Genomic DNA, 14,093 nt, shown 5'->3' with positions numbered 1-14,093 from the left:
TCAGCTTGTTACCTTCAGTGTTTCTTTCATAGTCTGAAAGGCAAGACAAACCCCCAAACCTACCTCCATTAAAAAGAGAAAGAGCACTAGTATTTAAACTTTTTCTGTATTTTCTTCCTGCGAAGCCAGGCCTTGCCTGGCTAATGCACCAACCAGCTCCTTCCCCAAAAGCTCTACTATCTGGTAAAGTAGCTATAGGTAATGTGTAATGCCTCAGGCCAGAAGCATTTATAAAGCCACATGGGACACGTTGCCTCACCAGTCCGTGTGCCCAGCTCTGCTGTTAAACACATTCCAGCTCCTTGGGGATTTTGAAGGAAGAAGCTAGATGAAGGTACAACACATGAGCACATTGAACCGCACAGTTCAGACATGCCCCATGGTTCCCTTTTATCTCCTGGTGTAAGGAAAAATAGAGAGAGAAGAGATTCTCTCACTAAGAGATCAGTAAATTCCACTTTGGGCACAGTGGGGAAGAGGGGCAGGGGATGAATTATTACTCATGTGCACCAGCATCTCAACCAGCAGAACACTCGCTGTCAGCTCCCCCTGCTCTGAGTGCGAAGGGCATCCCAGTCACTGCAGCATCACAGAATGGTTTTGGTTGGAAAAGACCTCAAAGCCCATCTAGTTCCAACCCCCCTGCCATGGGCAGGGACACCCTCCACTAGACCAGGTTGCCCAAAGCCCCATCCAACCTGGCCTTGAACACTTCCAGGGATGGGGCATCCACAGCTTCCCTGGGCAACCTGTTCCAGTGCCTCACCACTCTCACAGTAAAGAATTTCATCCTTATATCTAATCTAAATTTACTTTCTTTCAGCTTAAAGCCATTAGCCCTTGTCCTATCTTCTATCAGTCCAGATTTTCTCACTTTCTGCCCTCAACATCTCCTGCACAGGGTGGTTTAGCCCAGGGCCAGTGACCCAGCTCACGTAGTCTCCTCAAATGTGTTTCTGACCACCAACAGACCCCCCTCTTCAACTAAGACCCATTACTTTAAGAAAAGTACAGGCAAAAGAAAAGCTTTAACAAAATCTGGAAGTTTTTGATGCAAACACACCCTAAGAGTAAGACACTTCACAGGTATATATTTGTATGTACACACACACACTCATTAAGATATTACCTATATCTCAAGTACCCAGGTATTTGGAGAGCAAATAGTGCCACACAGCTCTCTGACAGCAATGCACTAGACAGAAGTATGATGAAAGCTGCTAAAGCCCCAACTCCTGCACCAGCCACAGGAGCTGCTGCAGAAGGACACCACGTCACTACAGCCACAGCACTGCTAAAAATACGTCAGTGGAGTCCTCCACCACCTTCAATGGGCTTTAGTTACATCCTGACTACATTCTTTAAATCGTGAAAAATTCCACCAGGCACTTGACAACATTGAGTCACTGTAACTAGCAGCAACTACTAGAGCACCTTTCAAAGCTTTTACTAAAATTTCATCTAATTTTATAATAGGTTTCCAAGGATAGGTCAATGTTTGTGCTTTAAAAAAAAAAAAAAAAAAAAAAAAAGAGACCAAAAGTGAGCCCACTATTCAAACTAACTCCCACCTGCCAAGCTAGCATTAGAGAGCAGCCAAATACCTTGCTGTCACTGGTCAAAAGCATCACGTAAGTTTGTAGTAGTAAAATATAAATGTGGCAGTTGCAGGTATTTGTTCTGCAACTTCACACTAGCTTGTACAAACACCACATTAAATAGCTTCATATTTCTGTTGATCCTAATGGTTTTCATATCAAAACAGCTTTAAGCAGCACCCTTCCTTCAGGCCAAGACATGAACATTTAGATCTGGAGCCTGAAATGTTTGCAGCCTGTTTTCATACTGCTGTGCACAACATGTACCAATTGTGCTGCTGCTTAGAGTTTCAGAAATGCACTCTCAAGGGTTTTCTGGGCAGAGAAAACTCAGAGGGATTAGGGACAGCTCTGTTTGTGAGCTACAAATGGAATGGTCAAATTCATAATGCTCTGTATTACTTCAGCTTCAATAACAGACAGCTTCAGAATATTAGAAACCGTAACTTCTATTTCACAAGACTGCTACTGAGTAATCCTAGTGGGTTATTTAAGCCATTACTCAGAATTCAAGTCATCACTGAAGAGCAGAGAAAAGCATGTATTACTGCAACCCACATATCTTCAGTGGTCAACATTTTCAAAGTCTTTATAACACTGGCATTTATCAGTGTCCAAAATAAATTTAGTAAAAAAAAAAAAAAAAACCCACACACTTTCCTCACTTTAAGTACATAACCACTAGGTAAACCTTTGTGGCAGGAATTATGGGAACCATCAAAAACAATACTGAAAAAAACTCAAATGGAGATACTATGTTTTATTAATATTCTTCCGGATTACATTTCTATTCCTAAAAAGAAAAACAGGAACACATCTAAATCTAAGAATTCCATTATTGTTCAATCCTGGGAACGGAATGTTGTTAAACTGGACTATTACTTTCCATATACTTTAATATTTCAAAATTAAAAAAAAAAAAGTCAAATAACAGTAGCTCCAGACAGATTGCATATTGAACATGGTAGGTTGTTAATCACCACACATCAATTTCCTGATAAAAATCCCTGATTAAGAAGTTTTCCCTCTAAATTAAGTTTACAAAATTCTCTGTCGGTGGCTCAGCCACTGAATGGTACAGGAACTGCTCCCAGGTTTCTTGTTGCTTAGATGATCCAGCCTCAGGTACACCCTGGAACCGAAGTCCTTGGAGGTGGGAGCCAGCAGTTTTCTCCTTAACACCATCTGTTGAGCAACATGGAACAAGACACTGTCTGCTTCGAGAAGCCTTACGAATCAGCTCTTCAAGAAACAGGAAAGGTGGCCATGTGTAACAGAGGAAGAGAAGAGGAAGCCTCAATACTTAGGAGAGTAGATCCTCAAAACTCAGCTGAGCCAGGTCCAGCAAGCAAGAAAACCACGCAAATCCCACCAAGAGAGCAGGCACCACAGAATAAACAAACCAGCCAATAAGCAGATCTCCACTGCAGAAGCTGTCCATAAATGTGTCAGTCCCATGAATCATTTGCTATAAAAAGTTCAGTGTCTCATCTTCAGTGCTTCTTTAACTATAATTCTGTACATTATATACAAAAATGCACAAGGATAGCTGCTTGATGCTTCCAATCCTTGTTCTTCTGCAGCGATGAAAAATTTTAAAAACCAGAGTCTGGACTTATAAATAGTGCAGAAAATGCAAATGCTAAGAAGACGATGCCTCCTATAATTGTCACTGAAAAGAAAACACAAACCAAAAAGAAATTAGAAACTGAAAGTTAAATATCTTCCACAACACATTACAAATTTTATTTTTAATGTCCAATTCCCGAATAACCTTACTTTAAAATTTATGCTGCAAACAGTGGATATTTCTGGCTCAGTGTCAGGATGCCCATGTGCCATCCCACTGTCTAACTGCATCTACCAGAATATATGCCAGTCCTTAGAAGGAGGCTTTGTTTTACTCTTACGATTTTAGCTAGTATAAAAACTGAGGTTGACACCTGCTGTTGAATATTTGGCCGTACGGGGGAAAATAAGATACAATATTCTCACGCTGGAGCAAGCCATCAGATAAGAGTGATGTACTAATTAGCATTTTTTGCACAGTTTAGGTAACTATATTGAAAGAGACAGTATCATCACCATTAATTGCTTGCAATGGCCACTATCTGCTAGAGGCTGGGACAGTATTCCAGGAAAGCACCCCCGTATATGTTCTCCTACTCTTCTCCACACAAACTAAGGGGCTAGCGTGCTCTTTGGTCTAACTTAATAAGGCTGTTCCTGTGGCTGAAGATCCACATTCAGCTTATTAGGAGCATATTAAATCATTGTTAGATTAGCACTTTGTCACCAATTTCCTTGGCAAAGAAACACAACAGAATGCACGTTTTATTTTCTGCAGTAAAGTTGGTTTTTTACAACCTCTGCAGCTACAGAACAAATATTCTGAATGAACATTTATAGGCAGCAGCTTCACAGAATCCTTCCTGGGAGCAAGAAATCTCACTACATCACAGGACTGACAGCTGAAGCAAGCTGCAACCTAATCTAAGGAAAACCAAACAACTCAATGTAACCTTACTGGTCCTTCCTCTTACAGATAGCAGGTATGATTGAAAAAAAAAAAAACCCACAAAACATTTATGCCACACACAGAGTAGCTTTTATATGGCTAGCATAACTTTTAAGTATGCAGGTCGCTTGCTCACCTTAAGGTCTGCACACAGAATTGCAACAGAATTTCTATTATCCACTGTCGAACAGCAAAGACCGACTATTCAAGATACTCTATTTCCTTTCTCTGGTCTCCCGCAAGCTAGCTAATAGTGAAGCTCCATCTTTAAACCTGGACCTACAATACCCATTTTGATTCCTTGCATCAGAGTCAGTAAACTGTTAAGTTCAAGTAATGGCAGCCCCCTTAGATGCACCCTGTGCAGGGTGGTAGCATATGCTCAGACTCTGCCTGGCAGGAGGGACACACAGCCCTGGGAACAGCACAGGGTCACCCCCACGAGAGGGCTACAACTGCCATGACTACAGGGCTGGTGAGAGGAGAGGAGGGAAACAGATTAAAAAAAGGGTTTGGGTTTTCCAAAAGTTTTGAGAAACACTGTTCCCAAGCATGTAGTCATTTACACCACCACCATTACCAGCATTAACACATTTTTTTTGGTTGAAGTGAGTTTTCACTTACCAGTCCTAACAGAAATTTTTTGTGCTATCATTCTCCCTCCAATAACTGCTAAGCCAGTGCATAGGCAATGTCCCACTGTTCCTCCTACCGCCACACCATAGGGGTCCTGAGGAAAAAAAAAAGAAAACACACAGAAGGGAAACATCAGCACAATTGAAAACCCATCAGTCCTACGACAACCTCCTGCCATGATCTGCTTAATCCCCTGGCTGCACACTGTCAAGCGTGGAAGATGCTCTCTGGTGTTTGCTCTGCTATCCATCAGTGCCTTAAAGGCCAGTAACAGCACACATCAGCTAGCAAGACAGACTCAAATCTAAACCTGACTAATATAGGATCACATGGCATGCTTCAACCAAGAAGCATCTTCAAGTTGTTAAATATAGATCCAGAAATCACTCTGCTATAGTTAAACAATTAAACAACCTCTAGAGGGAAGGTGGCAGCTGTTGAGAAACACAATATGCATCAGCTGGAAGAACACCAACCTAATTATAAAAAAGAGAAAAAATAAGTCCATGAACTGCAAATGAAAACTTTCAGCAACTAAAACATTCTGACTCCTTTGTCCAGCTTCACAAGCTATGCTCTACACTCTGCCCCCCCCAATCACCCAAAGAGGGAAGTATGAAAGAATTCAAGTCCATCGGATAATAAACTGTTTTCAAAGTTTATTGCCAATGACAGCTTTCACATCACTGCATAACAAGCAGCTACTCAATACATTAACAACTCAACTATGTAAAGAGGTTTCTCAGATCTACTTACAAATTAGACAGTTAAGGGTAGCATATGTATTGAACACCTCATAAAACTGAAGACTTCAGCATTAGAAACAGAAAACAATCTTTTAGTGACTGATAACAAAGGCAAGGTAGGAGCGTGACTTTCTGCTGGACAAAGATTAATGAGGGAAAGCGGAGTTGAGTCCCCTGCATGTCTTTAAGTGAGACTTTCAGCTCCAAGAGGAAAAAAAAGCTGCTGCCGTAACATGAGGAATGCATGAAATCTCTAACAGCAAAACTGTCTAAGAAATGATATGGTATGAAGAAAAGACAACACTGACTGGCCAAAAGAACCAAAACCACAAGCCAGCGAGAAAAGGTGGTGAGCACCAAGCAGAGGACAGGTAGAAAACCACCAAGCAGCAAAGGTGGGAAGCAGGGCTGTGCCAGCAGAACACGCTTGCCTCCAGGATCAGGACCCAAAGTTCCTGGAAATCTCCATTTCCCTGCGGTCAGCAGTTCCCTGTACAGCCCCAATGGCAGAGGGTGGATCTCACCCCGCAGCCCATTCCCTAGAGCTGTCCGTGGAAGGTAACAAGTTACTATGGCTTCCCTCAGCATAGCGTCTCCAGAAGCAGAAGTGCTCAGACGCAACAGCTGAGGCAAAGCCAGTCTAGTAGGACACTAGAGAGTTTCCTTCTCTGTTTCCTTAAACAGATGAGCAATCCTTATACACAGTAAACTACTAAGGTGTAAAATCAAGTCCTTAAGGACTGTTGTCAGGACTAGGTTCCTGAAGACAGACTTAATTCATTCCCTTGGTGTATGAGACAATCAAATTATCACCCTTCCCCCCCCCGCCAAAGGAGCCTTGTTTGATTGTTATGATAGAATGGAAACTACTCACTTAATGAACAGTCATGTAGTATTTTGTTTTCTTTTCACTGAGGAATGTGAGGTCACAGCCAACTTACCACACAGCTCAAATCTCCATATAAAGATAATTTCTTTCCTCATCAGCATTTCTGTAATGCTCCTGCTATGTATCTTAGTACTTCACAGACAAGGATTTATGTGAATATATTATGAAACAAAGGACCATAAAACAAAAAAGATAAAATGAAATAAGATCCAGATCATAACAATTCACTGATTTTGAAAGCCATGATCAAGACATCTTCAATTCATTTTTTCTAGTATTTGTTTTTCTAGCACTTACACAAACACTTCACATGCTAAAGGCATAACATCCCACAGCCTTTAGCTGCAATGCTCAGCAGTTCACAAACCAGACCAGAGTGCCTGACGGACACTTCCTAATGGGACACTCAGAAAATGCAAACCAGAAGTCAACAACCACCTGTGAAAAGATGAACTTAAGCAACTTGCCTACCACCACATAAGAACTCGGGCAGAGGCAGTAACGATTCATCATTTTCCAGGATGGCATGTAACTGCCTGAACAATGAGATCATTCTCTCGTCCTACTGTTCCCTGCCTTGTTAGCTCTAAGCACCTTTCCTACACTGTAATAGAGACAAGAGGTTCCTGCAGATTATACCCTCCTTCATTACACAGCCCTGATTTATTCCTAGGGAAGGTCTGAAAGTGCACTGGAAGAAGCATTGGGTCCTAGGGAAAAAATGTAAGTTAATTCAGTGCATGAAAAAGCACAGGGAAGCTACTTATGTTTATTAAGAGGTTGACTATAAGCCTTAATTTTCCTTTAAATATAATAGCTATATACATTTCAATCATGATGCTGAATATCATTTCAGGTACAGTATTACCACACAGCCATTTAGAGTTTATATTAGTTCTATGCACTGTACCATATTCACTTAAATTTTTAAAAAGAACTATCTTCTTAACACCTTTAAGTTCGCTGGGATGAAGGTCTCTTTTTAAAGCTACTTTTTAAAACTGTATGACCACACAGATCAAAGAAACATCTGTTCTGCAAGATCTCTCAACACTGTAACAAAAAAACAATTGTATTCAGCTACATGATATAAACCAACTATTTCCAGAAATGCCTGTGCAGTCCCAATCATGTAACAATAGCTTTAATACTACACAGAGCTTTGGTGCATTTATTTTCAGGTCTCAGCACAGCTGTAACACTGAGTAAGGCACAGCAAGGCAGCAGGTGTGAACCTGATACCTCTTGCAAGAGTATTCTGTCTCTCCCGCTTCTCTGCGGGCAACCCGAACAGGGCAAAAGAACAACGGGCATTCTGCACCACTCACCTCTCTGGCAGCCAAGACTATGGTTGTTAATTGGGAACGATCACCCCATTCTGCTAAAAACGTTAAAGTAAAAGCTTGAACAAAGATTGGAGAAATAAAATGTAGCCACTTCTTCTGAGGTATAGTGGTGCCTGGCCCTGATTCCACATCTCCTGGCCCATTTAACAGTTTAGTTCTCTGAAGCTGTGGAGGACAAGGGAAAAAAAACAAACGAACAGAACAAATGACCGTAAGATTAGAAATGTCATCTAAACAACCCAAACGAAATACTTAAACAGTAAAGCTAGCCATTTAGTATCCGGAATGTTACTTGCCACTGATTGCTGCATTATCAATGTATTATTTATATTAGACACCATTTTAGAAATCTAGCTACCTATATGCACACACATACGTGTGTGTACATATACACAGATACATACACTTGTTATCACCTCTCATCTCCAGTTAATGTCCATCTTGTACTGCTTGCACTGACACAGCAGTTTCAGTAGGAATGACACCTGGTTTCTAACCACAGATTTCCTCCTATTTTTAAAGCAAGGATCCCTCTCTTGCCAAACAGTGGTTCTCAAATTAGGATTTCATAAAATTAATAAAAAAAAATCTTAAAAGAAATAAGATTAATACTCCACATTATTCCTTATAAGTGGACCAGTATATTTAGAAAGTTATTATAACAGAGACCTTTGCTGCAACACTACAAACCTCAAAAATATTCTGCCTGACCATAAAAAAACCCCAAAAAACAGAGGCAAGAGTAAACTGTTGATGTCCTCTCTGTTAGTAATGCATTTAAAAAAAAAAAAAAAAAAAAAAAAAAGGACTCTCTGGAGAAAGTTCCTTTTCTCCTGAGAAGCCAGGCTTGCTACAGAACTGGAATCACCTGTTGAAATAGCCTCCAGGGGCCACTTCTGTCCCATTTACCACGCATTTTCTGTGTCAAACTATCAATCATAGACACAGCCCAACACCTCAAACATGACAGTGCCATTCTGCAGCTTCATGGCTGTAACTACTTCATCAGAAAGTTTATGACTTACTTCCTCGTCTTTTTTTTTAATTTCTGCTTGAACTTCCTCCAGCTCTTCCTGACCCTCATCTGGACTCATTTTCAAGCCTTCCCGAAGCATTCGGATGCCAAAAATTGCAAACAGTGCCGTTGACACATAGTATGTGTACACACGAGGAATAACTGTGGTGGCATAGCCAAACAAAACTGAAAAGAAAACAAATACATCATTTAAAAAAATAAGCCTGAGGATCATAATTGTTTTCCCCATATCTAAGAAATGCCTGCTAGCAAACTCTGCAATTCAAATATCCACAAATAAATAAATATTCCATCTTTCATTTGGTTTATAATTTTTTTTTCCAAGACAACACCACTCTAGAAACTCCAACCACTACTGGTCATACCAGAGACTGAAGTCCATTAATACACAGACAAGACACACCACAAAGTTGATGTGCTGTCATTCCCAAGGGCCAGTCCAAACACAACATTATCTTTCTCATCAAGGACTACGCAAGTCCTGCCTTTCTCCAAGCATGCCATGGAACTATCATCTGTAATCATGTCAGATTAGTCACCATGTATACCAGTTAAATTCTACTGTTATATATGACTACGTGTTGGATAGCATCTCTTTCCAATCATTTCATTTATCAAAGTTAGAATTAAGATTTTCTACAAGTTAAATCTACTAGACATACCCACAAATCATTCACCTGCAGGAATCCATGTCTGTGTTCTTTTGCCAAGTGCAAATACCTGCACATTACTATTACCTTCTCTCCCACACTCCCCAGAAACACACAAGGTGACCAACTTTGATCTTCCTTTGAGTGGGATCAGTGCTTTTAAATAAAAGACCAAAAAGTTACCTCCATGGTGCATCTACTTTTATGGGTATCGAAGGCGATCAAACTAAGCCAAAACTAGTTCTCAAAGAAGAAATATGTGTCCAGGACAAAGTACTTGCTTCTTCACAAAGTAAGACTAGTTAGCATTTTTGGACAAAAAAGGCCTGTATAAATAAGAGGTAATTAAAACTCCACACTAAATATTCAAGGCTGCTTGGAGCATGCACTCACAACTGTCTCTGTTGTTTTACTCCACATGCAATTAGCTAAAAAGAAGCATATGACCATGTGTGTTTTCTTGCGTACACTTCCTTAGTTGAACAATGCACTCAGAAGCTACTACATAACCTGGAAATTAATCCACACTGCCACTATCAAAAGGAAGACTATAAGACCAAAATTAATCAGGCTGTACTATTAGAAAACATGGCACATACTTATCTAAGTAACAGTATTAGTTGCACAGCTGAATAAAAAAGGAGTTAAACTAAACTTTTTTAAGACTGAAAATACTGAAGCAATGCAAGACACTGCACAAAAAGTTATTTTTTTTTTAGCATTACTTGCATATACAAGCATAGAAATCATGAAATAATCAGAATGATAAGGCAGCTTATTTTGTCATAAGGGTAGAACTGTCTCTTAAGCACAGCTTGAAAAAAACACCCCAAGCAGTGATTAATTGGAGCCAGTGAGTTTAAGTGAGCACAATTTCATCAAATCAAGGTGGGCAAAAACCACGGGAATTTCCAGACACAGCTTGTATAAAACAAGGGCAGTGGAGAGAGGGGAGAAATTAAGAAAGAAAAAAAAAAAGGCTCCTTTCTGAAAAGGAATAAATAGTTGGGAACCTCTAAACCAGGGGATAAAGCAGAAAAGAAAGTTTTTATGAAAAAGCATCAAGAAAGATTTGAAGAAAGACTTAGTATAGAAAATGGGAGAGCTGTAATGGCCAGGAGAAAAGAGGTTGCAAGATTTACAGAACAGTGCATCACTTGTGGTACTAAATAACATTAAATGAAGCAATCAGTGCAGAAGTGGCAGAAGCAACAAAGATGGTTATATTAAGTAAGTAATAGAAGAAACTTATACAATGCTATAAATGAAAACTGCTCCAAGATTGCAATAACAATGGCAGCTATATATATATAGCAATAGGTACACATTCAAAAACCATTCATAGAAACACTGCCCAAGAAACCTGAAGTCAGTTAATTGGCTGTCTCGAGTGTATATAAACCAATGAACACTATTTCAATTATTTCTGAAGTGGGCATGGTTAGAAATGAGCATCCATACAACAAAATTTATGCTGCATCTGATATCCCTGAAGGCTGCTCTATTTTACAATCATGGCTATGTAAGCACCCACAGCTACAGGTTCCTCAAGTGCCACCTGACACCTCACTTCCCCCCCTGCTCTTGGCTCTGCCAATACCACCCACCCCAAAGGATCAGAGCATAATGCCATCTTCCACTTACGCAGCTCTCAGCACAAACCCGAACAGCTACATGTACAGGGATACAAGTCTGATGAGGCAAATTTATCATCATATTAAGAATCTTTCACCTTAGGAAGAAAGAGAGAACTCATTCCCACACTCCCTTTAGGCATGCTAATTTAACAGGAGCTAAAAATAAAAAGGAAACTAGTGGCCCAAAAATCAAAGGAAGTGCTTAGGCTCCCAATTCCATTCCTCTTACTTAAATTCATATTGCGGTCTAGGGAACACAAACACCTCATTACAGGTAAAAGGCTAAATATTCAATCTGAGCCATGGTCCCCAGGAAAACCTTCACACTCTCCTCAAAACAGAAAACTGCATATACCTATTACCTTCATTTTAATTTCAATTAAGATTTACTGATACATACCCAGCACATTTTAAAACGCAAAACAAAAAGAGTGCTAACCTGATAAACACGTCATCAGTCCCAAGGCAAGCATAGCACCAGCCAGTACAGTCAAACGGTTGTACCGCATTGCCATGATGGCTGCAATGAAGAAGGTCTTATCCCCAAGTTCTGATACGATGATGACTGATATAGCAGCCACAAATGCATGAATAAAGCCCAAATTAGTCTTGTCAGCTGACTCATCATTGACAATGTGAACTGGAGCAATCGATGAGGACCCTTTCTGTAAGGGGGAGAGAAAAAAACAACAACAAAAAATTCACTAGTTAATTAGGCTTGAATAGTTAGTTCACAGAAGTACTGAACCTTATATTTGTCCTGTCATATCATACAGCACAGTGTGACATTTTAAGTATACACCTCTCACACAGCATTAATGATCATTAACTAGCTACTGGCTGCCACCTACCTCAAATTGCTACTTAGGCACTTCGCAAGAAGATCAGATCGTGCACTGATTATTAAAGCAGTACTTTACCAGGCGCGCTATTACTAGAACGTGAGAACAACTATTACAACAAAACATGGGGAAAGCTGCTTTAGTTCAACTCTAATATTGCTGTCTTTACAATCCCTGGCTATTTACTTTATGACCTCGACGAAACAAGCAATTTTCTGATATAAATATTAGGAATTACACTCTTCAAACTAAAACTGGGCAACTAGGACAGCTTAGGAGAAATACAAAGTCCTTTCAAAAATGGTCAGAATCACTTTCTTCCCTTGCAGAATCTTTGCAGCTCAGTCGCATTAACATTTCATGTAAGTTTTCATCAGCTTTTTTTGTACATGCTCTACTTTTGTTGAAAACTAGCTTTAAGACTTTCCAGCAGTCAAACCGGACCAGCACACTCCAGATCTCACTTATTCACCAAAGTGTTTACTTTTACAGAGATTAAGATACCTACAGTCAAAAGCAAACCAAGGAAGTCAATGTTCACATGCTTGACCAGAGAAGGCTAAGAAAGCTTGTTTCAGCACATCTACCAGCAGAGACAGATTGCAACGTGTTTTAAGACGGTGACTTCCCAGCATTCCACTTTTAGCAGTGCTGTAAGTTTTTGGCTTTGATATTTAAAAGTTTCCACATTCTATATGTTATAAAGTGACTTCCCACAACTCTTTCACCTTTAGCAGTGCTGTAAATTTTGGGAGTTCAGTGTTTAAAACTTGGCATGCTTTACGTGCTACATCAAGCCATATGTTAATAATTTTTGCATCCCTATGTGTGATCTCCCGGCACTAGAATCCCCTAACCAAGAACACCTTTTTAAAAGTTTTAACGCAAAGAAATTAATCTTAAATACTGAGGTAAATCCGGCAGGTTTTGAGTCGTAACAAAGCCTGCTTTCATCTGCTTCTGTGAGGAAGACCTGGAGAGGTCAGTTCGCCCCCTCAGCATACAGGCAAGCGGGACACAAAAACATTTAGCTGGTGAAATAAAAGCATCAACCCATTTTTTATGCCCATTTTAGGGCCACCTAAAGTGCGGAGCCCTGCAGCTTTGCCCTCTTCTGCTGAAAGTGAGGAATTTAGGAGTCCGAGGGCCTCTGAAAGGCGAGGAGCCCCGCAGGCCGGATCCGCCCCACCGGTCCGGAGCTGCCGCGGGGGGCGACCGGGCCGCTCCCGCCCCCCGGCTGAGGCGGGGAGCGCTGGCAACCAGCGCGGCCCGGCGCAGCCCCGCCTCGCCTCGCCTCACCTCACCTCAGCCCGGGGTTCGGCACCCTGCGCCGCCGGCGGTGGCTCCTTCTTCCTTCCGGGCTCTTCCTCCGGAGCGGCGCGCAGCCCCGCCGGGACCGTCAGCAGCAGCGACGCCGCCAACAACAACGCGGCGGCCCGCGGGAGGAGCGGCGGGGACGGCGACGAGCCCATGGCGGCCGAGCGCGGTGGCGAGGCCCCTCTTAAAGGCGCCGCGTCATCGCCCTGCCAGCAGCGCCCCAGCCGCGCGGCCCCGCAACCGTCCCTCAACCGCTTCCTGCAACGGCCCGGCCCGGAATGGGGGGGGGGGGCGGCAGCCTCACGCCGATTGGCTGCGGCCGCCGCTGACGGACGCCCCGCCTTCCGCTTCGCCCCGCCCCGCCGGAACGGGCGGGGGACTCGCGGCCCTGGCGCGATGGTGTGCGAGTACCGGGGTCGGTGCGCGGCGGTCGGGGTGAGCCCCAGGCGCTGGTATCTAACCCCTTCTCCGGTTCCCGCCGTCCAGAGGGGACGGGCAGGGCGGCTGTGCGGCTTTCCCGGAGGAGCGGGCGAGTCGAGGCACATCTCTCTTTCGTCGGGAGTTGCCTACAGGCGGGGAAACGGCGCGGAGGGACGGAAAGCAAAACGGCTGCGTAAGAAGGCCAAAAAAAAGATGGCATAGAAATAGCCTGGGTACATCCAGGTTTCTAAAAGCCCAAGTACAAAGCAGCCGTCCACCCCCGTGCTCTCCCCGGGGAAGGCCGTGCACCCCAGGGCAGGGATAGGAACGTGTTCCCCAAAAAGCAATGAACGGTCTGGGAAACAGGACCAAAACCACCCGTAAACCAGGAGTTGCGTGGAGGCAGGCTCAAGGAGCCTCCCAGGAATCACTAAATAAAAATAACATGGAAAGATGCG

The 14,093-nt window shown here is 42.3% G+C and overlaps 1 protein-coding gene across 1 annotated transcript; it reads right to left on the bottom strand.

The window, feature by feature from the left end:
- Positions 1–2,343: 2,343 nt before the first annotated feature.
- TMEM165 (transmembrane protein 165) lies at positions 2,344–13,489 on the bottom strand. Its single transcript, XM_054824991.1, has 6 exons — positions 13,203–13,489; positions 11,496–11,721; positions 8,759–8,934; positions 7,716–7,898; positions 4,741–4,846; positions 2,344–3,270 (listed from the first exon to the last, which is right to left on the bottom strand). Exons 1-6 carry the CDS (start codon positions 13,368–13,370, stop codon positions 3,194–3,196), a joined length of 936 nt encoding a protein of 311 aa, XP_054680966.1. The 5' UTR covers positions 13,371–13,489; the 3' UTR covers positions 2,344–3,193.
- Between the last annotated feature and the right edge of the window lie 604 nt (positions 13,490–14,093).

Source organism: Grus americana, chromosome 4, assembly GCF_028858705.1.
Source record: "Grus americana isolate bGruAme1 chromosome 4, bGruAme1.mat, whole genome shotgun sequence".
NCBI classification, from domain to species: Eukaryota; Metazoa; Chordata; class Aves; order Gruiformes; family Gruidae; genus Grus; species Grus americana.
This window is presented reverse-complemented; position numbering and strand designations above follow the sequence as displayed.